Source organism: Echiichthys vipera (genome assembly GCF_963691815.1).
Source record: "Echiichthys vipera genome assembly, chromosome: 12".
NCBI lineage: Eukaryota > Metazoa > Chordata > Actinopteri > Perciformes > Trachinidae > Echiichthys > Echiichthys vipera.
The window spans coordinates 16,145,965-16,171,466 of record NC_139837.1 but is presented as its reverse complement, the minus strand read 5'-3'; the positions used below and the strand labels follow the sequence as shown (position 1 = coordinate 16,171,466).

General features: G+C 42.7%; 2 protein-coding genes across 8 annotated transcripts in view; one reads left to right on the top strand and one right to left on the bottom strand.

Annotated features, from left to right (window-relative positions):
* Positions 1-203: 203 nt before the first annotated feature.
* ttc8 (tetratricopeptide repeat domain 8) lies at positions 204-4,410 on the bottom strand (the record flags this gene model as incomplete). Of its 5 annotated transcripts, XM_083924905.1 has the most annotated exons (15): positions 204-320; positions 425-508; positions 1,179-1,301; positions 1,466-1,640; positions 1,745-1,884; positions 2,240-2,350; positions 2,439-2,526; positions 2,627-2,712; positions 2,813-2,857; positions 2,941-3,030; positions 3,253-3,412; positions 3,514-3,577; positions 3,669-3,789; positions 3,911-3,934; positions 4,284-4,397. In XM_083924905.1, 15 exons carry the CDS (start codon positions 4,395-4,397, stop codon positions 204-206), a joined length of 1,542 nt encoding a protein of 513 aa, XP_083781031.1. The 5 variants fall into 5 exon arrangements, with proteins under 5 accessions (XP_083781031.1, XP_083781030.1, XP_083781033.1 ...); XM_083924904.1 differs by lacking the exon at positions 3,911-3,934 and having other exon boundaries at positions 4,284-4,410; XM_083924907.1 differs by lacking the exons at positions 425-508; positions 3,911-3,934 and having other exon boundaries at positions 4,284-4,410.
* A 1,709-nt stretch (positions 4,411-6,119) lies between these two features.
* eml5 (EMAP like 5) overlaps positions 6,120-25,502 on the top strand; it is a gene marked incomplete at its 5' end in the record, with an annotated part of 37,560 nt that continues 18,177 nt past the window's right edge. For all 3 annotated transcript variants that reach the window (XM_083923598.1, XM_083923597.1, XM_083923596.1), the window contains 11 exons: positions 6,120-6,316; positions 15,485-15,644; positions 18,347-18,445; positions 18,897-18,965; positions 22,354-22,539; positions 23,089-23,224; positions 23,862-24,063; positions 24,241-24,378; positions 24,508-24,764; positions 24,860-25,072; positions 25,160-25,327. In XM_083923598.1, the coding sequence (XP_083779724.1) occupies positions 6,120-6,316; positions 15,485-15,644; positions 18,347-18,445; positions 18,897-18,965; positions 22,354-22,539; positions 23,089-23,224; positions 23,862-24,063; positions 24,241-24,378; positions 24,508-24,764; positions 24,860-25,072; positions 25,160-25,327 (1,825 nt within the window). The remainder of the gene's footprint in view (positions 6,317-15,484; positions 15,645-18,346; positions 18,446-18,896; positions 18,966-22,353; positions 22,540-23,088; positions 23,225-23,861; positions 24,064-24,240; positions 24,379-24,507; positions 24,765-24,859; positions 25,073-25,159; positions 25,328-25,502) is intronic.

The window sequence follows — 25,502 nt, the reverse complement described above, 5'->3', positions numbered from 1 at the left end:
AATAGGCAGTTTAGTGTACACGTATGTACCATTTGATAAATAAACAGAGGCCAAAAACAATGCCCATTTGTTGATTTCCATGTCTGACTAATCTGCCGACCTCTATTGCTTTGAAGACTACCACGACTGAGCTATATCCCTTTTCTTTTACAACGACATTATTTTAAACCACACTTTGCTTCTTAAGCTTGATGGTCAGACACTCAAAGCTCCGCAAAGTGCTGTCGGAGTTGCTTCAGAAGCTGCTGAGTGTCGACATGCTCTGGAAAGGAGTCCTCAGACCTTTGGGCGGCAGTGTAGCTGCTCTGAAGGTCTCCAATCTGGAAACAGAGGAAGATATCACTTGGGTGTAATGTGGAAATTATGCTTTGACTATTTAACTTTTTTTTTTTCCAAACAGATTAATTAAATAGTGATAAATTACCTTTTCAGAAAGAATGGAGAGATTGAAGTGTGGCTCGTACATGTGAGGGGCCAGTGATGCAGCAGTCTGCAGGAAGGCTTTCGACTGGATCAAAGATAGGACAACTTTTAATATTGTCAACATTATAATATTTTATCAAAATTTATATAATTTTTTCTTCACCATAATCTGAGGGCGTGAAAATTAGACATGAGAAATTCTCACTGCCAGATCTCGCCTCCACCAATTTCTATGCCAGATAACACCGTTACCATCATCATTCGACTGACAGCAGACATCTGGCTTGAATTAGTCTGCATTTTCTCATTTATAGTAGGGTTTTATCTGAGGAACGATCAAGGGCATCTTCAGAATCAGACATCATTGAGCCATCTTGTTAGCTCAGTAGCAGTTTAAGATAAGCTTGAAAATGATAGCCGTTAGTGAAGAATGTACATCAACATCCTGCATGGCATGGAGTGTTGCAATCAGACTTTTAAGGCAACTAAAAAACTAAATAATAGGTACTTTATGTGAAGTTTGACATCCACGCATCCCTCCATAACATCAGATGTGCTCATATCTCCCATTCCAACTTTCATTATGTTTTCTTATGCATGCACATTCTTCATTTAAGTTTAACAACAAGAATGACAGTTAAATGGTTCTTTAATAATATGCTGTGACACATGGACTAAAAGGACACCGATATGATCTCATACCTCATATTTTAAAAGAAAAATAAAAGCTACATGACTCAGAGATTTATATTCACCTGTTCTACACGACCTTTGCGCAGCTCCAACACAGCCAGGTTGTTGTAGGCCTCAGCATGGTCATTATTAAAAGCCAAAGCCAGTTTAAAACACTGGTAGGCCAGGGTCAAGTCCCCTATTCCCTGTAAACATTGAACACATGCACTTTGTACAAACTTCTATTTCTAAGTATCTGATCTAAGATTGTGAGTTCAGGAGAGACAATATTTGATTTATTTAAACTGTACGGTTACATCTCACTAAAACATCAGACATTCTTGGATATTTTGGGAGATTGTTAACTGACCACTGCCACTTGTCCTATGTTGTACCACACATCAGCCAGCTCTTCATCATTGGCCACCAGGGCCAGAGCCCTCTCAAATGAGGACAGAGTCATGTCGTACTGCTGGGCGTAGAAGCAGCACAAGCCCAGGTTGTTGTACAGCTGGCAGTTATAAACCCCCATCTGGAGCAGCCGTCTAGCAATGAGAGAAACTTATTGAATCACAGATGGGATATAATTTAATTCCTTAAATATACTGTAAGAATAACATGACATAAATTATGCAGAATGTCTTCTGACCTGTAGAAGCGCAGGGCGATCTCAGGCTGATCAGTGTAGAAGTGGTTGCTGCCTATACAGGCTATAGCCTCCACATGAGTGTTGTCCTGCTTCAGGACATCTTTGTAATACTCTGTGGCCGATGAAATGTTGTTCATCTCCTGTTACAATATCGCAGTATAAACAGGACATATGGTTTCATATTTATATTATTATATATTTTTTCCCCAGTGCCCTGGTGTGACTATTTAAAAAGATTGTATATATTAGGTTCCTGTTTTTCTTATTTTCTATATTTCCCTGTATTTATATTGTTCATATTTTCCTTATTTTCTACAATTTATTTTTTCTTAGTGATGTTTCTTCTATGTTTGCTATCCACTTGCTGCTGTATAGAGTAAATCTCCCCTTTGTGGGACTAATAAAGGAATATCTTATCTTATTTTATTTGGGCAATTATATCTGGAGAGAGAACAAAGAGAACTCTATAGTAAGGACCACAGTGACGTACTGTACCTCATGTATGCGAGCAATTCCCGTTAGAAGAGTGACTTCCCCAGGGAAGTGGTCGAGGCCTTGCTTGAAAAGGTTGAGAGCTGTTATTGGTTGATCCAGGCGCTGATACACCTAAAACAAGGTTTTTCGTTGATTAGCAAACCTTTGGCTTAAAGAAAGAGTACTTCCATTGTGCAACAAATTAGTAATTTGTCCCAACCTTTGCAAGATAGAGATATGTATCCACCACCTCTTGGTGGTTAAGAGCTGATCTAAACTGTTTTTCGGCTTCCCGATACAAACCAAGCCTGCAAAGGTCGACATTAAGCGTCACATAGAATATAAAAATGCAATTTAATTAAATGTCAGACATTTTAAACTCCAACAATTTGGATATCTGTGGGTTACCTGTAATAGCATTTCCCCAGCTGAACTTTCCACCACCAGTCTTTGAACTGAGCATGCTCAGTAGCTTGAGCAGCTAAATCTAAAGCCTGGACAAGACATATAAAGTGTGTGTTGCATTAATAATAGTCAACAATCTTACAAAGTAATATTATTTTTCTTTATAAAGTAGATTTATTGAACACTTACATTTTTTACATCATTCTCATGATGGAAAATGTACTCAAACAGTGTCTGAGAATGGAAATTGTGGTTACTTGACACAAGAAAAAACAATAATCTTGATTAATTTTTGCAAGTCACAGTCTCAATCTTACCCTGGATAAATTAGGCTTTTGGGAATACTTGGCCAGATTTAGTCTTGACAAGTTTATAAAGGGTCCTTCTGGATTGGTTAACATTGAAGCCTGGAGAAACAGTGAAACAAAATGTCATGCTAAATATTTTAGGCTTTCTTCACAGTCAATAAAGCAAAATAAAACTATTAGAAATAAAAACACAAATGTAACGCTGGAAATATTATTTTTAAGAGAAAGGTAATATTGTTTGTGTTAGCCAAATTACTGGGCAGTATGATTGTTTCAAAACTGAGCCTCTCAGTCGCTGCAGACTGACACATATATACTCACTGTTCCCAGACGGATGAATCTGCCTGAAGCGCTAGTGACAGGACGAGCAGTGCTTGCAGTGCGTGGGGTCTTGATGGCCTGCTCCATTGTCCCAGGACGGCCCGACTGTGTGCTGGGTCTCACAAATCCTGTGATAGGACGCCCTGATTGTGTCATAGGCCTTGAATTCAGAAAAGAAAGTTCCGATCAGGTGTCTTTTACTTTATTGATAATGCCATCAGTGATGAAATTTCAAGGTAACCATCGTTTGGCAGACGATACCTGACGGCCGGTGTGGGACCTCCGCCTTGACTTGTTCCAGGGAGCCTCAGTGATGTTCCGGGTCCTGGAAGAAAATCAAGTCTAATGATGAGTAAATGATGAATTAATGAATTAACTTTCTTATCTTTAAGGCACTGAGAAGAGTTCAAACTTACGTGCAACTTGAGCTATAGAGCTCTCATCCAGCATCATCTCAGCAATCCCCTCCTGGTCGACCTCAACTTCATCAATGTATACCATCTCTGTTAGAGCACAGGTTTTCAAACTCCAGGCAGCCTATAAAACAAACAATGTTTTAATCATATGCCTTGAAAGTAGAGGTGAGCATGTCACAGTCGTGATCTTTGTTGAACACATAAAAAATGTGAAAAGGGAAGGCAGAGAGGAACAAGGTTACCTCAGAGATAGGTAAGGAGGAGTCCTTAAGACAGCATGCAGTGAGTTAGTGAGAGAAGAAGGAAGGATGTGAATGAATAGGTTAAATAAGAGGATGAAGGGAAAACATGGTACAGAGGAAAACAAAAAAATGAAATGTGAAAAAGAAATACAGTGCAGTGACCAGGAATATGTCCCAGTAACAATTAAGGTAAATGATGATTCAAAGACGTGCCAGTAAACACAGAAGTAAATCAATAAACGACAAGGACTAGACTAATCAGGATTATACACCAGGATATACTGCTTCCCTGCGTTAGCAAGCACGCAGGCTTTCCTTAATGGATAATCACTAGCATGCTAGGCTAGCCCGGCTAACTCCACCACCACAGTACCTGGTCGTACGGGTTCTCTTGTAATATTTTTGTGCAAATATCTGAACATTGTTGGAGCTTCCGCCTCCTGAAATAGCTCAACGCCAGAAACAAAGGGTCCATCGTCACCTCCATTGCTTTGGTGGTGGGAAAATAGATGTAAAAGTCGGCTACAAAGCTGTTCAGCGAAGCTGGCGAGACGGAAGCTTCCTCTGTCGCTCGGCAACGGCGGAGGAGGGCGTGGCTTTACTGCCGTAGATTCCTCCAAAATAAAATAAAACCTTTTTTAATTTTTTATTGAAAATGTTAACTTTATTTCAATATCACGGTATAGAAAACATGACATTAATAACCCTCAACGTACATACAAGGCAAAATGGATACAAATAACTTAAATTGAAATTAAAAAAAATGTAACAAATTAAACCGAATAGAAAAGAATAACAAGAGAAAATAAATAACTAATAATAATAATAGTGAGTTTAAATTATTTTGTAGTTGCTAAGGGGAATAAATAAATAAACTAAACAGAACATTTACATACTTTATTGATACATCTGTGCTAAATGAATAATATTTAAGTAATATTTTAGTTTCAACCTTAGTCCTCCAGAATGCTGTGTTAACAGGCACATTTGCCAAATGGCACAACAGCATTGTATTATTATAATATAAAGATAAAGGAGAAACAAATACAATAAATAACTTTACATACAAGGGGAAATACAGTTTAATTTCAGTTAGTTGACACAGTGGGGAAGTGTTTTAGAATATCATACAGTCTTAAGTGCTTTTCTTCCATTTAAGGATTTGACATATAATTTAGATTAATTTAAGAAAAAAAAATACATTTCGAGGTTTTTTCATCATTCTATTTTTGTGGATGAATTTTCATTTTTTTAATTGTTGATTAAAAATTTTAGCATAACTTTTGTATCCATGCATAATTGAAACCATAGCCTTTATTAGGAGAATATGATGGTATTTTTGGAATATTAGTCTAACATTTTTTTTTCAAACTTTACTGAGAATTTGCAAAATAGATATGGCAACATCTATGTCCATACATTTCATAAATGGTACAAAACATTTGCCAACTGGCACAACAGCATTGTATTATTATAATATAAATAGAAGGGAGAAAAAATACAATAAATAACTTTACATACAAGGGGGATTACAGTTTAATTTCAGTTAGTTGACACAGTGGGGAAGTGTTTTAGAAATATCATACAATTTTTAAGTGCTTTTCTTCCATTTAAGGACTTGACATATATTTTAAACTAATTTAAGAAAACAAATAAATGTCGGGATGTTTTCATCATTCTATTTTTGTGGATTTTATTTTTATTTTTTTAATTGTTAGCTTAACTTTTGTAGCCATGACGGAGTTGTCCTCTCCTCGCTTTTTCCTTCTCGAGGATGAATTCCAGGATTCTGATTGGCCAACACGATGATCCGTCATCTTTGTGGGCGGTGCTTGCGGAATAACGGCGCAGCTCCATCTTTGTAGGATTTGACAGGAGCTGTGACCTGTGTCGAGGAGGACCGAAAACCCTCGGGCTGAGGAAGACGAAGAAGTACAAGTGAATAATTCTTCACAATGACAACAACAACAGCTTCGAAACCTGTTTCATAAAAAAGAGACAGAGGGCTTTCATCTTATCGGACGGCAAGACTATAAACATTTACATGACCCTTTGAAAATGCCTCATTTTAACGCTCTCTTCGGACCGTTGGAAATCCAACGGAACTAACGGGACACTCTGGCTTAAATTAAATGCTTTTTGGTGAATGACACAATATCAGAAAAACCCTACGTGATAGCGACAGAGAGACACACACGGAAGTGCGGACATGGCTGACAGGACTGCTCCCAACTGCCACCTGAGACTGGAGTGGGTGTACGGGTACCGGGGACATCAGTGCCGCAACAACCTGTACTACACCGCGGCCAAGGAAATAGTCTATTTTGTCGCCGGTGTGGGAGTTGTGTACAACACCCGGGAGCATAAGCAGAAATTTTACCTGGGGCACAACGATGACATAATCAGGTTAGTGCAATCATACACACAACAGTTTGTCCCAGCACCTCGGACAGCACCTGACCCGCAGCAGAAAATGAATTGATACTGTATACAGTGCTGTCATTGTGGATGCTGCCGGTGTCACCTTGTGTATGTAATATGATATTTCGAAAACACCTACTGACCAGCATTCCCGGAGTTTGTAAGGGGCTTCAGTGCCACTCCAGCAGGGCAGATGTCCTCCAGATTGAAGGGTGGTCTCTGTCACTACACTGCTGCCACGCCTCTTGTAGTTGCAGAGCTGCTAGATTATTATTATTATTATTATCTATCAGAGTAAGCCTAATCATCAAAACTAAATTAATAATTTAATGGACTATAAAATAGGGATAAATGCCACTTACATTTTTTTATTGAGCTCAGTGTGACAGTCCAAAACTCAAAGATATTTAAATTAATTAAAATATCAGCAAATCCACTTATTATAGCATGTGTCAATAGAAAGATATCTGTCTTAATGATGAACCAGATAGTTGAATAGTTGATTGCTAATTTTCTGTACAGGTTGTCTTAACAATGAATCAACCTTCTCAGATTGCTGGCACTCCTGGTTTCATCATTATCCGCTGACAGACATGTTTTCAACATATTTTAACAGCTTTTTCCTAAACAGCAGCCTGCATGTTTTGTCTCTCCAGCGCATTGGGGAGCAGTTATAGTCTACTTATGTGCAATTCTGATAAATGGACTTGACCACAGCTGTCCTTGAAGGCACCTTTGGATTTGAAAGCTTTCTCTGGCTTGAATCACCTTCTATTTGGTAAAAACACAGCAAAGTAACCAGTGTTACATCACACATGTAATGACCCTGCCTTTCCAACTGTTTCTCAGCATGCCACACAACAGCGACCTGTGTCCAACGCTCCAGCGCTTGTGTTGACATGTGTGTGAGTGTGGGTTGGCCTGGAGATGACTGGCATTATATACTGTGTCGGTAGTCAGCTGGACTCCTGCTCCATTATTAATGGCACAGTAGAGATATACTAACCCTCCGCTGCCCTGTAGGTGAAGTGCCCGAGTTCAAACGCGTAGCTGGCGGAGTCACTGTTTGCATTTGCAAAACTAATGATATGCAAAAGGAATGAATTAGTAAACCGTCAAATTTGCCATCTGTACATTTGTAAGGATTCAGTCAGATCAGGCGCCTTATGGTGTCATCTGGTCTCTTGTTGCTTTCCTGCAGCCTTATTGTTTAAAATATAAAGCTTTGGCAAACACATTGACTGTACAAGAAGCTACACAGATCTCTTGAGCTGTCTGGCATTGTTGACACAGGTGAGGAAATTGTCATTTTACATGCAGAGCTCAGAGGAGACTCTTACGAACACTTCCTTTGACTGAGACTGCCATGGCACAACCAGGAGCAATCCTCATCAGATTCAGTGCTGAATAACTCTCACGTTGCACTAACTCATGTGGAATAGATGCAGCCCACTCAGATAGCCCTCTCTCGTTCTGTTTCCCTCTTTGGTGCTCTTGTTTTCATTATTTCTTGATTTATTTAGGTTGTTTGTAACCTACACATGAATTGGTGTTTTACTTCATGAATTAATTGCTGGCTTTGTTTCTCCTTCCTGTTCTACTGGCCCTAGAGCCTATTTTAACTGGTCTCACAGCCTGATGTGGAGGCGTTAGGGAGGTTTTCGCATGAATGAAAAGCTCAGCTGTCCATATACAAGGATGCAAGATAGTTCTGCCTTCTTGAGCTGGCAGTTAATTAAATTCACAGGTTATTGGACAATAACATAATAGACTGGGGATATTAAAACACAATTCCCCTTTTCCCCAAGCTAGCAAAAACTAATATAGACTGTTATTTGCTATTCTTTCCTCACACATTCCTGTAGACCTTCCACTCTGTTGCAGCTCAGATAATTATTCTGTTCTAAAACTCAAAGAACCTGAGGCTACTGCAAAAAACCTGCAGGAGTCAGTACCACCAAGCTTAATCTCTCCTATTCACAATCATGCTGACATGCAGGACATGTACACACCTACCGGAGCAATGCACAGGAATACGTTGAAAACACAGACATGCACACTTATAATAAGCCAAATTACTAAAGGATGCTTTGAGTGTGGGATCATAACCATTGCAAAACCGCACACACATCCAGTCCAGTAGGAAAGGTGGAGGCGGAGGAACATATTTATTCATATTTTATAAATGTTGTCACTTTCTGTGCTGGTACTGTGTTCATTTCATTTTTCATCTCCCTTTATTTAACCAGGAATATTCCCATTGAGATTTAAAATCTCTTTTCCAAGGGAGTCCTGGCCAAGACAGCAGCATAAACATACAAGTTTCACGTGTAAAACCAAAACAACACACAACTAAACATGGCACAGAACTTAACATGATAAATGAACAAAATAAAACAGCATTAAAAATAAAAAAAGCAGATCAGTGCTCGATGACAGTACATGTGCATGTGTTGCATCAGCGTCTAAATTTGTCAAAAGATAGCCAAGCCTAGCTTTATTTTCTGCTGTTATTCAAAATCTTGGCCCCTTATGTTCTATGTTATGATAGAGCGTGAGAGTTAATGAGAGGGTGTTATGGACACGGGTATAAAAGGCTGTCTCATGTTACAATATCTTGTTAACTTTACGATGGAACAAAGCCAGAGTTATGGATTATAGATGTCAGACTAACCGAGACTGCTCTTGTTTCACTGAGCTTGGAGAAGTGAATACATTTCTTTTAATATTGCCTTATATTTCTTTTCCCTTACTAGAATTTGCAGGAATAAAATAAAATATGGCAGGTTTGATGGAGACACCTGGAGAGGCGTGATTGGGAGGAACGGCCTCCCTGATCTAAATCCGAGTGGTCGTCAGTTATTAGACTTCTGTGCTAGTCACGGATTATCTATAACTAACACCATGTTCGAACATAAGGATGCTCATAAGTGTACGTGGTACCAGAGCACCCTAGGCCAAAGGTCGATGATCGATTTTGTGATCGTATCATTTGATCTGAGGCCGCATGTTTTGGACACTCGGGTGAAGAGGGGGGCAGAGCTGTCAACTGATCACCATCTGGTGATGAGTTGGATCAGAGGATGGGGGAAGATTCTGGACAGACCAGGTAAACCCAAACGAGTAGTGCGGGTGAACTGGGAACGTCTGGAGGAGGCCCCTGTCCGAGAGATCTTCAACTCACACCTCCGGCGGAGCTTTTCTGGCATCCCTGTGGAGGTTGGGGGCATTGAACCGGAGTGGGCAATGTTCAAAGCTTCCATTGCTGAAGCTGCAGTGGTGAGCTGTGGCCTCAAGGTCTTAGGTGCCTCAAGGGGCGGTAACCCTCGAACACCGTGGTGGACACCGGTGGTCAGGGAAGCTGTCCGACTGAAGAAGGAGGCCTTCCGGGATATGCTATCCCAGAAGACTCCGGAGGCAGTTGCAAGGTACCGACAGGCCAAAAGGGCTGCAGCCTCTGCTGTGTCAGAGGCAAAGCAGCGGGTGTGGGAGGAGTTCGGAGAAGCCATGGAGAAGGACTTTCGGGCGGCACCAAGGTGCTTCTGGAAAACCATTCGACATCTCAGGAGGGGGAAACGGGGAACCGTCCAAGCTGTTTACAGTAAAGACGGGACGCTGGTGACCTCAGCCGATGAGGTAATCGGGCGGTGGAAGGAGCACTTTGAGGAACTCCTTAATCCGACTAACACGCCCTCTTTTGTAGAGGCAGAGCTGGAGGCTGATGGGGAATCATTGTCAATATCCCTGGCGGAAGTCACTGAGGTAGTCAAACAACTCCACAGTGGCAAAGCCCCAGGGGTTGATGAGATTCGTCCAGAAATGCTGAAAACTTTGGGTTGGGAGGGGCTGTCTTGGTTGACACGCCTCTTCAACATTGCGTGGAAGTCTGGGACAGTGCCAAGGGAGTGGCAGACCGGGGTGGTGGTTCCTCTTTCTAAAAAGGGGGACCAGAGGGTGTGTGCCAATTACAGGGGTATCACACTACTCAGCCTCCCTGGTAAAGTCTACTCCAAGGTGCTGGAAAGGAGGGTTCGTCCTATAGTCGAACCTCAGATTGAAGAGGAACAATGTGGATTCCGTCCTGGACGTGGAACAACGGACCAGCTCTTCATTCTCGCAAGGATCCTGGAGGGGGCCTGGGAGTATGCTAATCCAGTCTACATGTGTTTTGTGGATTTGGAGAAGGCATATGACCGGGTTCCTAGGGAGATACTGTGGGAGGTGCTGCGGGAGTATGGGGTGAGGGGGTCACTTCTGTGGGCCATCCAATCTCTGTACACCCAAAGTGAGAGCTGTGTCCGGATCCTCGGGAGTAAGTCGGATTCGTTTCCGGTGGGGGTTGGCCTCCGCCAGGGGTGCGCTTTGTCACCAATCCTGTTTGTGATTTTCATGGACAGGATTTCAAGGCGTAGTCGTGGTGGGGAGGGGTTGCAGTTCGGTGGGCTGAGGATCTCGTCTCTGCTTTTCGCAGATGATGTGGTCCTGATGGCATCGTCGGTCAGTGACCTTCAGCACTCACTGGATCGGTTCGCAGCCGAGTGTGAAACGGCTGGGATGAGGATCAGCATCTCTAAATCTGAGGCCATGGCTCTTAGCAGGAAACCGGTGGATTGCTTACTCCAGGTAGGGAATGAGTCCTTACCCCAAGTGAAGGAGTTCAAGTACCTCGGGATCATGTTCACGAGTGAGGGGACGATGGAGCGTGAGTTTGGCCGGAGAATCGGAGCAGCGGGGGCGGTGTTGCAGTCGCTCTACCGCACCGTTGTGACGAAAAGAGAGCTGAGCCGGAAGGCAAAGCTCTCGATCTACCGGTCAATCTTCGTTCCTACCCTCACCTATGGTCATGAAAGTTGGGTCATGACCGAAAGAACGAGGTCGCGAGTACAAGCGGCCGAAATGGGTTTTCTCAGGAGGGTGGCTGGAGTCTCCCTTAGAGATAGGGTGAGAAGTTCAGCCATCCGTGAGGAACTCGGAGTAGAGCCGCTGCTCCTTAGCGTTGAAAGGAGCCAGTTGAGGTGGTTCGGGCATCTAGTAAGGATGCCCCCTGGGCGCCTCCCTAGGGAGGTGTTCCAGGCACGTCCAGCTGGGAGGAGGCCTCGGGGAAGACCCAGGACTAGGTGGAGAGATTATATCTCCACACTGGCCTGGGAACGCCTCGGGATCCCCCAGTTAGAGCTGGTTAATGTGGCCCGGGAAAGGGAAGTTTGGGGTCCCCTGCTAAAGCTGCTGCCCCCGCGACCCGAACCCGGATAAGCGGATGAAGATGAGATGAGATGAGGTTTGCAGAGAAGAGTCTTGCACTTGTACTCTGTGAACTGCATGAGCTAATTCTAACTAACTCAGCATATTAATGTACATAACTGATGTAAAATCATTATAGTGTGTTTTATATCCATGATGCATTACAGTATATTTGAGTTTGTTTACAACAGCCATGAGAGCTAATAGATGACTCACATATTTGAATTTAATGTGGATTAATTAAAAGTTGACAATGGTTTGTTTGTGCTTTGTATGAATGTCAGTCACTGTTGTATTCAATCATTTATGACTGCTTGAAAACATGCTCATACATTTTAATCACCATAACCCCAACAAGAAAAAAAGTAGAAGCAGGACCAATAAAAAAAGATCCAGTGAGAAGACTGTAGAAAATCATACCAATAACCTTTACTGCTGGTGCCAAAGCTGTCTGCTACCTTTTTGCTTCTCACCTTTACACATATTTCCAGGTGCTCTGTGCAGAGTGTCAGTGAGACGCGGAGTTCTCATGTCCCATTATCAGTGTAAGTAGTCGTCTGCTCTCTAAAGAGCAGATCTGTCTTCTCCAATTAGGGTCCTCCACAGTTCAGCACGATTACTTAGCACAATGGCATGATTCAGCGTTGTTGTCGCTGAGATTAAATAAACCATCTGAGGCAACATCTCATTTAAGTGGTGATGTTATGAGTGTTTCACACAGCGGCCACATGTGCTCTGATATTGTAACCCTTACTTTACACTCGGAAACAGCCCAGATGTCAATGATGCCAAACTTTAGATAATTTTAGTGCATTACTGAGTTAATGATAACAAAATGATTGCAAATATTTCAAAGGATATTTACACTATCAATGAGTGATGTGTATATAATGATGAATTCAGTTCATATTAATTTGATCCCGAAACAATCAACGGGACAAACAAATTGAGTTTAAGAGATAACTGTTCAGTCACAGGTTAGTTCATTGATCAATTATTGTTACAGCCCTGTTCCTATCCCTTTTGAACATGAACTATATCACTTGAGTCATGTTTTTATCGCTTAATATTCTGAGGATACCATTTGCTTGTTTTTCTTTTTTTGCTTTAGTTTTTACTGCTCATTCCCTTTATTTAGTTTGTATTATTATTTTTTTTTTAACATATTCAATACAGATTAATAAAAAAAAATTGGTTTAATAGATTTGATCAGAAATCACAGATGATCTAGTTTGGTATGAGAACAATAAAGGCTTTGTATGCGGTTGGCAACTAATGATCATTTTGGCAGTTTTTCAAGCCTTCTTTTTATTAGATAGGACTGGCAGGAAATGGGGTGAGAGAGGGGGGGGCATGCATCAAAGGGTTGCGGGTTCGACTCCGACCTGCGCTGCTCTAACCACCGTGCCACCGGCCGGCCCGATTATTTTCATTTTTGATAAAAAAAAAAAAAATCTGTCAGTTTTTTTTGATTTATCGTTATCCATGAAATGTTATAAAATCGTGGAAAGTGCCTGTTACATATTCCCAGGCTCTAAGGTGACACGGTCAAATCGTTTTTTTTGTTAAAACCCAAAGATTTTTAATACACAGTGATATAAAACAGAGAACAGCAGCAGATCTTCATATGTGAGAAGCTTCGACTAGAAAAAATTAGAAAACCTTCCTTAATAAATGACTTAGGAGATCTCTTGATTATCAAAGAAATATATTTTATTTCGATTGACCTTAAATTAGCTGATTAATTCCTTCAGCACTATAAGATAGTATCCATTATCTCCAGTGAAGAGATTGACTCAATTTGGTTTTCTGAAGAGCTGAGGACTAAAAATAGCTGAAATTCTGTGAGAGGACTTTTCCCTCTTGTGTTTCGTGACGGCATGTTCAGCTGGAAACAGCGCGATTTTATATTTATAGCTTTATACGTGCGGTGTATGGGCAGGTGTTTCAGATGGAGTCTGATGGGCAGCTGGATTAAAAACACTGTGGATCCTGAAATATCCCATGTCGTGTAGACCTTCAGAAACGTGCTAATCCTCTACCTATTATAAAATCCACTGAAGACAAAAACCAGATGGAGGAAACTTCTTCTCAGGAATGGGAACCAAAGTTGTCTCAGGGGTTCACCATATCATGAGGGTCTATTATTTTTTCATATTAAGGAAGGGAAAATATTCACGCTGGAGTGGGAAAAGATATGTCTCGTGCTCTTCTTTGTGATTTAGCTGATGTTTATCTCTTCCTGTGCTGCATCTTTGCATCTTCATCATGTTTTTGCCTCATATCTGCATGAAAATGGCCTGTTTTATTGCTGCAGTATTTAGCTAGTTTTATACTACACAACTTGGCAGATGGAAGACAGCCGCATTAGACAGCCGTAGCGTATATCTTATAGGAGAACCTCTGATGCACTGCAGGCTAAGTCATTAGCGATGGCATTTAGCAAGCTCTTTAGCAGACAGAAATGTAAATGAAACAGCAATCTTGTAGCTGGCTCAAAGACCACTCTGGGTTTTTCAGACAGTAACATAAGATATACGATATAACTGAAGGTGAGTTTCAGTGTTTTCTGCACATACTTTTGGCCTGAGATTCAATCCCCAGATGTTGAACATTATATATTCTTCAGTGTTCATGTTTCATGCTGTTCCAGTGTCAAACTAAACAGATTTGCTGTGCACTACCTGCTTGTGTCAGAGCAGTTTTCTCTGCTACGTCTGTCTGCATCTCAAATCCAATCATTTTTTTCTCTTCCTGAAAGCTATTTATAGCTGCTTTGTGCTCTGATTATATAATTCATAAAAAGTAAGATGCAAAATTGTGCCATTATGGAGAGAGGTTCAACAAAGAAGGTGGAGAAAGAATGAGGCGAGGACGTTGAGGGTAAAAATCTGACCCGTCACATCTCGTCCGCCTCATTATTCAGAGACGTCACAGCGCCAAAGCTATGGCATGGTGGCAGTGTGTTTCGAATGCAGATGAGATGTCAAGAGTCAGACAGAAAGCTTCAGCGTGAAAACAAAGGCGGCCAAGGAAAGAAAGAGAGGTAGACAGAGGTGTAAAGTGTGAGAAAGTGAAAGAAGGCCTTGTTTGTCACGAGCTGCTTAGACTTTGCAGGTTGAGACTGCCCGGCCTGTGAAACCTCATGCAACCTGCTGTCTGAATTCATGCCAGGATTAGAAATTCTGCAGAGTAGTTGGCAAAAAAAGCAGCCTGATTATAATGGAGCTCCATCACAGTATGAAATATATAGGCCAGGACAAGGCAAGAGGAAGAATTGCCCAGTGAATCACTCGGGCCTGCCCGGAACGTGACTGGCGGCCGCTGAAAGGATGGGCGGAGCAAGGGAACGGAGTGACCGCTTTATACAGCACGCTGTTGCTCAGCTGTAGAGTGGGAACTCTTGTGGGTGGGGGACATACGAGTGGAAGGGGAGGGGGGGGATTATGTAACAGTGTTACAAACATATGCCCGGTGATGCGAGGAAACCCCAGATGCATTATAAAAGGTGAAATGTGCAGAGAGGAGCGCGATGAAAATGAAATGAATGAAATTCCCTGATTTACCAACACTGCTTTTAATGCTGCATGAACACCCTGTAGGCATGCATGAAGCCAGGCTGTGTATTTGAGCATGACTGAGTTAATTGAACCATGTCACCTCGTCAAGCTGCCCCTCTGCTTCCGTATTCAGACCCATCACAGAGTTAATGTGTTCCTCTCATCCCAGTGGTTTCCGCTGGGAGGGTGAATCATTCGTCTGCTCCCGGCGCACACACGACAGCACGCAAAATGCATGGGCAAAAGAGCAATGTTAACCAGGTGTTTTCTCTCTCTCTCTCTCTCTGTCTCTGTGTGTGTGTGTGTATGTGTGTGTGTGTGTCTCTCTCTCTCTCTCTCTCTGTCTGTACAGTTTAGCTCTGCATCCGGAGCGTGTGTTGGTGGCCACAGGACAGGTGGGCAAGGAGCCTTATATCTGTGTATGGGACTCCTACACCGTGCAGACTGTGTCCATCCTCAAGGACGTGCACACCCACGGCATCGCCTGCCTGGCCTTCGACCTTGAGGGAACGGTATTGTTGTGACACAATAATGCTAATGTTGAAATGATGAGCAGCCACCACAGAATAAACCAAGGATATTGAGTGTTGCTTAGCACTGTTTGAATTGCAGCCCAGTACGTTTTATTTCTTCATTAAAGTGATGGTTTCTGCTGTGTAGAAAAAAGCACAGACAGATATCAAAGTGTCAACAGCAGTGTTCAGTTTGAGAGGCACAGCAGCAGCAATCAAAACTCCACTCAAGAGCTGCATGCTAGCTTTTGCAGCTCTCCCGCTGGGCTGAGTTTCTGTATGACACATCTGTGATTACTCCAGCAGTATTGGGTGGACAGCTGCACCCAGACATGCTCTACTTGGTAGATTTTACAGGAAAACAGTCAGCTGAAATGCTTGGTACTTTGCACCACAGAGTTTGACATTGCCTGGTTTATTAAGGTGAGAAAAGTTTTAAGCACATAGGAAGCCTTTAAATACTCTTGTGGGCATACAGTAAGAAACTAGCATCTGGACAGTGGGGCCATGCAACATAAGCACATTGGGCTTCATTCACTAATATCTTCCTTAGTTTTTTCCTAAATTTGTTATTAAGAAAAGTCCTAAGAGAAGTCTACATCGGATTCATGATGTGTTCTTAAACGGTTTAATGGTTCATACCTCTGATAAATCCAATATCCTCGCACATGCTAGTTTATCATATTGAGCATCGATAAACGCCCCACCAAACCTCAAAAAAGCACATGAGACTGCAGGGCAATATGCACGCAGCCATGCACAGATATGGAAAAAAATAGTTGAGAGAATCATGTCACTGGACTCCAAATGTAAAAGGAAGAGTTGGTGAATGAGGCCCACTATTTGCTACTGAACCTTTTCATGTCGTCTTTTGAGCCTAGACTTTCCACCAGTTCATATTTACACACCGCAGCCTCCACCCTATGTTGATTTGGACTACAAAAATCGATACTGTGCGGGGGCATTTCTAGGTTTTTATCTTTGCACTCTCTTCCTCCCGTAGGAGCTCTCAGAGTTATACCTACTGTATTTTGCAGTTAGAGACAGGGAGATGACCCTGTGCTATTTTCCTGCTTGGGTAGAGAGCTGGGGATTTAGATGGAATGTGACAGTGTTTAAAGCCAGAGGAGGCTCCATCGCTTCTCAGTTTAGCGGCTCTATTTACTCTCCATCTCTCCTCTTCCTGGATTAGAGGAAGTCAGAGCTGAACAATCTAGAGAAATGCCTTGTGCAATTACCCTGTCCATCTATTAAAAAAATATCAAAATATATACTGATGTTTGAGACATCTCTTCTAGGTTTTTGAGTATGAGCTGCAGTTGTGCTGTCCGATAAGTGTATGTGTATGTGATTATAACTCATCCCGACTTATATTTTACTTATTTCTTGCTGTTCTGTGTATTCTAATCCGTTGTTTACATGCCACATTATGCTGTGGTTTCGAAACTTTGAAGAGTGGTTGCTCATATTCCCTTGGGAAACCCCCATTAAGCCTCAAAAATAAACATTAAGAGGTGCTCTTTTATCTTCGCAACTCAGCTGTCATATGTAATTAATGCCAACTTTGGGATATATTATCTAAAGCTAAAGCTGTACTCAGGCATAGGGGTGCTTTGAGCTTAATGCTAACGTCACCATGCTAACATGCTCAAAATGACAATGCTAGAATGTTGATGTTTAGCAGGTGTAATGTCTACCATATTCACCATTTTTGTATTTTTTAGCATGCTAGCATTGCTATTTAGTGCTAAAAGCAAAGTTAGTGAGTAAGACATTTAAAAAAAAAAAAAAGCACCAGTCACAAAGTGCTTTTCAAGGGCATAAAGCAACATGCAGAAAGGCGATCATAGCAGGAACACGATACAAAATGAAAATACACAATACAAAGAATGCGCAGAAACCGCAGACCTGTAGGGTCTACATGCAGCTGTGGCTGAATGAAATGTGATTGTTTTTCAGGTATTTGTTCATAAACGTAATTGTTTTGCAACATTTTGACCTGTAGTGCTGCTAGAGGAAAGGTCAGGGAATCGCCAAAGCTATTACGATTTATCAACGGGAGACCACGGCTGTCTGTACAAACTTCCAAGGTAATCCCCCAGTTGTTGAGATATTTCATTCTGGACCAAAGTGGCGGGCCGATCGTCAGGCCGACATCCCTAGAGCCATATCGCTAGGGTGGCTAAAAAAATTACTTGAGTTTTCAAATTATGGATGTACTTTCCACCCCTATCATCCACCTGGTTTCACTGGGTTTCGTCACACAGGGCTCATCATTAAAATACAGACTTCTCTTAATACAAGTTAAAACAGTGCAAATGCCTCAGCAGAGACCTCTATCCGTAGCCAAACACTGATTGAGCAATGGATTAAAGAGGGCATCCTCTATCATGTAAAGCAAGCCTCGGAGTGGAGAAGACTTTCCTTAGAGCTGCTCTCTTCTCTTCTGCTCCGCTGCTGCTGCTACTGCTGCTGCTGCTGCTGCTGCCTACTCACTCAGTCAGCTATAGGAGGCTCCTCCAGCAAAAGCACTCATAAGTGCTCAATGGAAACGCCAGGGGCTGGACAACTGTTCTGTTCTGCTCTGTAGCTGTTATTAGCCCTTTCATTGTGGTAGCTAAGTTCATGTTGCAGTGATTAGTGCAACAGAGCAGAGTCAGTTCAATCTGTGATGTCTTTCTCCCTTTTTGCTCTCTTTGCAGTGTCTGGTGTCTGTGGGTTTGGACTCTAAAAACACCATCTGTGTGTGGGACTGGAGGAGAGGGAAGGTTCTGGCAGCTGCTCCGGGTCACACAGACAGGGTAAACACTTTCTTCCTCCCATGTCTCTGTCACAAGCTCAGTATCGACCGCCTCAATTAGCTATAAACTCAGGATGGAGCGTCATCCCAAAGGGGACATAAACAAGTTAGGCCTGATTGATTGCGAGCTTTCCAGAGCCCGTCTGAGAGGGTGAACGGCTAATGAAAAGGAATTTAAAAAAGATGAAATACAGGCAGCTGTTGTTTTCTTATTCAGCCCACACACATTATTAACACAGCCTGTGCAAACACACACACACACACACACACACACTCTTTTCATTTCCTCTGTTGTTTCTATAATGTTGTCCTTTTTCTACTCTTTTGTAAGATATCTGAGGAAATTTGAATATAAATGAGCGTCACATTAAAAAATGACACGAAATATCAATATGCATATGATGTTATAGTGCTTGTGTAACAATATTTTATGCATTGTTTTCTCCCCACAGATATTTGACATATCGTGGGATTTGTACCAGCCGAGCAAGCTTGTAAGCTGTGGTGTCAAACATATCAAGGTACAGCCACTTCCTGGTCATTTTTACACCCTGGAGATTACAGTTGGCTCTTGAGAGCTGCAGTTCTTGTGCCTCATTTGCATAATATTTGAAAACAGATTAGGATTTTTAGGAAGTCTGAAGAATCCGGTAGCTCCGTGCCCCGTTCTTCCCAGCTTTCTCTTCTTTATCGCCATGACCATATCGAAGTCTTAAAATAGATGTATGCAAATTCACTTTATTCCAGAGTCCATGGTTATTAGGCACTTAACATAAGTAGGACAGGCAATGACTCACAGTCCCTTTCCTCAAATTTGTAGTGATCTGCACTGCAGAGAGAAAAAAATGTTCCTCTTTTATGGGGAATCATGACTCTGCTCATCAGTTCTCCTGCCCAGCTCTCCTCATTCAGCTTTTAAAAAACACTCTTCCGTGGAAACTGTAGCTGTGCTCGCTTTCCTTCTCGGGCCTATCTCTATCACTTCTTTTTCACAGAAGAGTGGTGTTCATAAATCTTTTATAAGTTCATGCAGAGTGTCTTTACCAAGCCTTCCCTGGGGATATGTAGTAGTGTTCCTTGAGTGGCAGGAAGTAAGACGGAGCCATAGAGGAAGCTTACTTCCATAACATTGTGAAGAGAGTGAATCATGCTCAGATAGGAAAAGTGACAAGTAAGTAAGCAAGTACACATTTCCCTGTGGTGTAAGTGATGACTCCCTCATCTCAATCCTGCTTGACTTGCCTCCTCTCGTAGTAAATCCCTCCTGAACTCTACCCCCACCGCCGTGGCACGGAAACCCCCTATGGCCGTCGCAACCCAACCCCCTCAGTCCCGAGTCCTCCAGTATTTCCCCTCCTCCTCTTCTTTCCCCCACTTTTGGTTTCCTGATGCCAAGGCAATCCAGCAATTGTCCCACATAATTCCCCAGCCTTCACCCTGCGGACCATGTGACATCTGCTCCCCGGCCCAGTGCTCGCTCAGCGATTATACCACTCAGAGCATCCAGGAGATTTAGTCCCAGTAATCCACTCACTAGCAGTCTGAGGAAAACACAGCCTCCTGTGACGAGGACCAAGGCTGCTGGTGACACTCTTCTCCTCACACAGCTCATTCGTTCAGGACAACTCAGACCTCAGTGTGACCCTCTGCAACCCCCCCCCCCACACACACACACACACACACACACGCGCGGAAACACACACACGGAGACACCACACCTGCCAATCAGCTAACTCGATACAAGATATTTAATGGTAGCATCACTGTGATGGATGGAATATACTAATAGCTTTTCATATCACACAGAAATAAATGGACACCGTTGGATAGATCAGAAAATCTAAAAGTGTGTGCTTTTCAAAGTGGATAGTAATAACGTGATACCATGCAGGTCCTTCATACCAGTGTGGATCATACCAGTTGCCCCAGAGGTGAGCTTGAGTTTGACACCATGTGGATGAATGACAGCAGCTTTGAGAAAATCAGTTTCCAGCTACGCTGACAGCCAGTTTTCCTTACAGTGAGCTGCCAAAAAACTGACCTCTGTTAGCGTAGCATTTCGCACTCTGACACCATTCAGGGTCAGTGTAGTCTGACAGATAGGGATATTATGAGTGAGATGAAAGAGGTGAGGGGGGATGCAGTAGCTGATGAGTTGCAACCCTCACTGCATTATTGCATTTAAAAGGTTTTCCTCGGAGTGATGGTGGCGTTAACTGAACTAATAACTTACAACTAATCCTGGGTTAAGAGCAGAGGCTTCCATTATAGCAGGGGGTTCTCTGGGGGCTGTTTAAGTAATAAAAAGTGTTATTCATTAAAAAGCAACACTGTTATCCGGGTCCTTATTTCATTACAAAGCAGTCCAATTTTCTAGCACATTTTCACCTTTCTGCTGTGCTCTGCCTCACGCTCTGTGACTATCTCTCCTGCTCCTGGCCGTATCGTAAAACCCCCTCAACATCTTGCCTCCTCTTCGAAATTCAGCAGTAAAGGGATTAGCTGCTGCCTGTGTCTTGCTGCCTTATCAGTTGTGGGCAGGGGGGGCTGTGCAGTCATGCTGCATCCATCCCTGCTGCCTTGCAACAGGATGGTCATCTCAGCCACCCCTTCAACATACCCAGCACTTGCCACTCTTCAACCCGCATATACACCTTCCCAAGTTACTAACACACCTATTTTTAATTTCTACTACTTAACCTTCAGCCCCGCCCCCTTACGTAGGATATTTGATTGCAGGGCTGTATCTGAGGCTGTGATGCCTGTCTCTGATAATCGATCCCTCCTGTTAGCACACGGCAGCCCTATCAGTCAGGAGGATAGTTGTTAGTGAGGTTGTGACAGGCTGTCACTATCGAGGAGGTCATTTATTCATTATGTGACTGTCTATCAAGCCTCAGTTCTTGTGTTGTCAGAAGCACAAAACCACCTACAATTTCTGTCTTGTCTGTGCAGAATCATCTTGGTTCTATGTTTTTAAAGCTTAAAACATGTATTCTTTTTGCAATGAACCTGATTTCAGGTATTGTCGAGGAAAATTCTCCTTTTAAGCAGACCAGAAAAAAGGCTGTCGTCCTGTCACTTTCCTGCTGCTTGCCAGTGATGAGTGTGTCTCTGTTTCACGTGCCGACAGCCGTGTCTCAGCAATCGAGACGCCCTCCTTGAGCTTGCTCCCTGTCTCCCCATCTCATCTCCATGCAGACAGAGTGTCTCTCTTTCACTCTCTCCTCCTCCGTTTGATGGATTTAGCCCTCAGATGAGGCCGTGCCAGTGCATCCCAATGACCTTGTTCATTAATAATGAGCCTGCGTGTTTAGGTGCGTGTGTCTGTGCATGCTGATCAGGTGGTTACACCACTGACCCCCAGCAAGAGTATCACATGAAGAGGAGGGGAAGCATTTGACTTTCTTTCAAGATGTGTGTGTGTGTGTGTGTGTGTGTGTGTGTGTGTGTGTGTGTGTGTGTGTGTGTGTGTGTGTGTGTGTGTGTGTGTGTGTGTGTGTGTGTGTGTGTGTGTGTGTGTGTGTGTGTGTGTGTGTGTGTGTGTGTGTGTGTGTGTGTGTGTGTGTGTGTGTGTGTGTGTGTGTGTGTGTGTGTGATTTATATTCATACTTAGGCACATCCTGACGTTAGCTAAAAGCTGTGGTGTTGTGTTAGCATGCTAATATTTGCTTATTAGCACTGAACACAAAGTACAGCTGAGGTTGATGGTAATGTCCTTAGTTTTGCACGTATTAACCAAGAGTATTGGACAAATTACATTTTTGACTGGATGGAGGCACTAGAATGACTTGATGGTTTTCACTCTGTTGTATCCAAATGTTCCATAATTGTCTGTTTGGCTGTTTAGGATTACAGGGGAGATTATTAGCCAACATACTCTTTCACTCTTCCTGTTTGTGTTTGCAGTTTTGGAGCTTATGCGGTAATGCTCTCACACCCAAACGTGGGGTTTTTGGAAAAACGGGGGATCTCCAAACCATCCTCTGCCTTGCCTGTGCCAAGGACGAGGTCACATATTCAGGTGCCTTGAATGGCGACATCTACGTGTGGAAAGGCATCAACCTGATGAGGACGGTGCAAGGAGCTCATGGGGTGAGTTTATAAGATCAGCGGCTTTTAGTGCTATGTGGCTGATTTTGCCCCGTGCTGTACCATATACAAAAAGACTCATAGTAAATCTAGTAAACTTAATCAGGGTTGAAGCCATGCATGCTGGCTTTGTTTGATTCTACTCAGTAGAAAAGGATCAGCCTTTTGCTCCACAGGATTAAATTATATCTATGGGATCAACAGCTGGGTGAGGGGATGGGTGGATGGGGGAGGGGATAATATCTACAGTACATGTTCACTGCTGTTTTTTGTACCACCAAATGTCTCACTGACGGTTTAGCAAGGTGCCTCCCCGTGTATACAGAGACTTCTTAGCCAAAAGAGGTCATCAGTAGAGCTTTCCAGTAATAAAAAAACACCTCCACTTACCTAGTTCTGTGTTATCTTGAGGCCTCAGTAGTAGGATTGTAATTGTTAAAACCATGGTAAAGAAATGCCCCGCTGAGCAGCAGCACTATGCCGTCTGTAGCTGGTTCTGTCATTGCTCATTTATTGTGCAGATCCTCACTGACAGTCTGTCATTTCCTCCAGTCAGGGATTTTCAGCATGAATGTCTGTGAAGAGGGCTTTGCCACCGGGGGCCGAGACGGCTGCGTCCGGCTGTGGGATCTCAACTTCAAACCAATTACTGTCATTGATCTCAGGGAAACAGACCAAGGATATAAAGGTGATGTCAAAGTCCTTTTCCTTTAATTTGAGTACAGAGAGGTTGCAGGCCAAACTATGGTCTCCTGAGACCTGGAAGAATTGTGTATATGTACAAAATAAAACACCCTTTATGCCATTTATATTCTCCCTGCTAATATTATTAACTAATTCTAAACTAATACTTTTTTCTTTCTTGTTTTCCACTTTCTCCATCTCTTGTATTTATAATCTTGGACAGTAGCTAGAGGTGAAAATAGCAGAGGTGGGTAAAATGATTGCAGACGGTAAAAACCGTCAGTCTGTCTGTAGCAGTGCCCATATTGTTCCTCCTGTTGTTAGTAAGTCTAAGTTCTGTTGCAGTTTTACGCCGTATACAGATGTCATGTCCACATATGTATACAGCACGTGCTTCCTCCATCCTCTTCTGGCTGTATTATCCAGAGTCAGTTGGCAGATCGGCTTGACAGCGTGCTGTCATTGTTTTTTCCGTCCTGGGTCGTCTGCAGATGGCTATTTGCACCTCCCGTCTTTATTATTCTTTTCATGTCTCTTATAATAACTGTATAAGCATCGGTAAATGTCTGTCTGCTTTCGTGTAAGCATGCTTTTTCTTTTTTTCCCCCTGATTTTTAAGTGTTTCTGTGTGTTTTTGACAGGGCTGTCTGTGCGTAGCGTGTGCTGGCGGGGAGATCACATCCTGGTGGGCACACAAGACAGTGAGATCTTCGAGGTTGTGGTCCACGACCGCACCAAGCCCTTCCTCATCATGCAGGGTCACTGTGAAGGCGAGCTGTGGGCTCTAGCAGTGCACCCCAGCAAGCCTTTGGCCATGACAGGAAGTGATGATCGCTCAGTCAGGTGAAGCTTCCGTTGTGTTATGGTGACGTTTAAGTAACTTGTTTTTTTTGTCCTTATGTAGTCAAAAAAAAAAACATAACAGGACAGACACCACGAACATCATTGCCATGGTTGTTTGACGGTGTCATCTAATCACTGCTTTGACTCTTCATTTGTCCTGCTTCTCTGTGTCTAAAGGATATGGAGCCTTATAGATCATGCACTGATAGCTCGCTGTAACATGGAGGAACCTATCCGCTGTGCAGCTGTGAGCACTGATGGTATTCACCTGGCACTGGGGATGAAGGATGGCTCCTTCACTGTTCTCAGAGTCAGGTCGGTACACTATTCAAAGGCCAAATGAGAAATTCTAATCTTCAGTGAATGGCTACTATGAAAAAGAGCTTCATCATTTTGTGTCTTTTTAGCTCCTCATTCAAGCCACATTTATCTGCTTCCCTCCAGAGATATGACAGAGGTGGTCCACATCAAGGACAGGAAGGAAGCCATCCATGAGTTGAAGTATTCCCCTGATGGGGCCCACTTGGCTGTCGGCTCTAATGATAATTCAGTGGACATCTATGGTGTGGTACAGAGGTACAAGAAAGTGGGTGAGTGCATCGGCTCCAACAGCTTCATCACACACATGGACTGGTCCACGGACAGCAAATGCCTGCAAACCAATGACGGCAACGGAAGAAGGCTCTTCTACAGGATGCCAAGTAAGTCCATGTTCCCATGTTCACAGCTATTTGCTTTGATGTCATGCTGTCATGGAGCTTCTTTGTGAGATAAAATGTTCCTGTCTTCTGTTGAGGTGGGAAGGAGGTGACCAACAGGGAGGAGCTAAAGCTGGTACAGTGGGCTTCGTGGACATGTGTGTTGGGCCCTGAGGTTAATGGAATATGGCCCAAGTACTCAGATATCAATGACATTAACTCTGTGGACGCCAACTTTAACAATCAAGTATTAGTAACAGCTGACGACTACGGATTAGTCAAACTTTTACGATATCCATGTGTAAAAAAAGGTAAAGAAGACCCAATGTTGTGTTTAATTTTATAGAAATACAGATTATTAGGTTCTGTGTTACTGATATGTTTCTTCTTGATTTTAGGTGCAAAATTTAAAAAGTATTTAGGTCATTCAGCCCACATAACCAACGCCAGATGGTCACATGACTACCAGTGGGTCATAACTATTGGTGGTGCTGATCACTCAGTGTTCCAGTGGAAGTTTGTTCCCGAAAGAAAGTCTAAAGAAGCTGTGCATATAGCGCCACAAGGTGAGATGACGCCCCAGGCAAGTTTTAACCGTAATGTGGTAATACATTTTCCCAAAAAGGGGATTTACATTTTACCTTCTCATCTATACAATTAGGAATATTACAGTATTACATTTGAATGTAGCTTTGTGTGACGACCAGTGACTTGCATTACTGATATTACTTATCACACAAA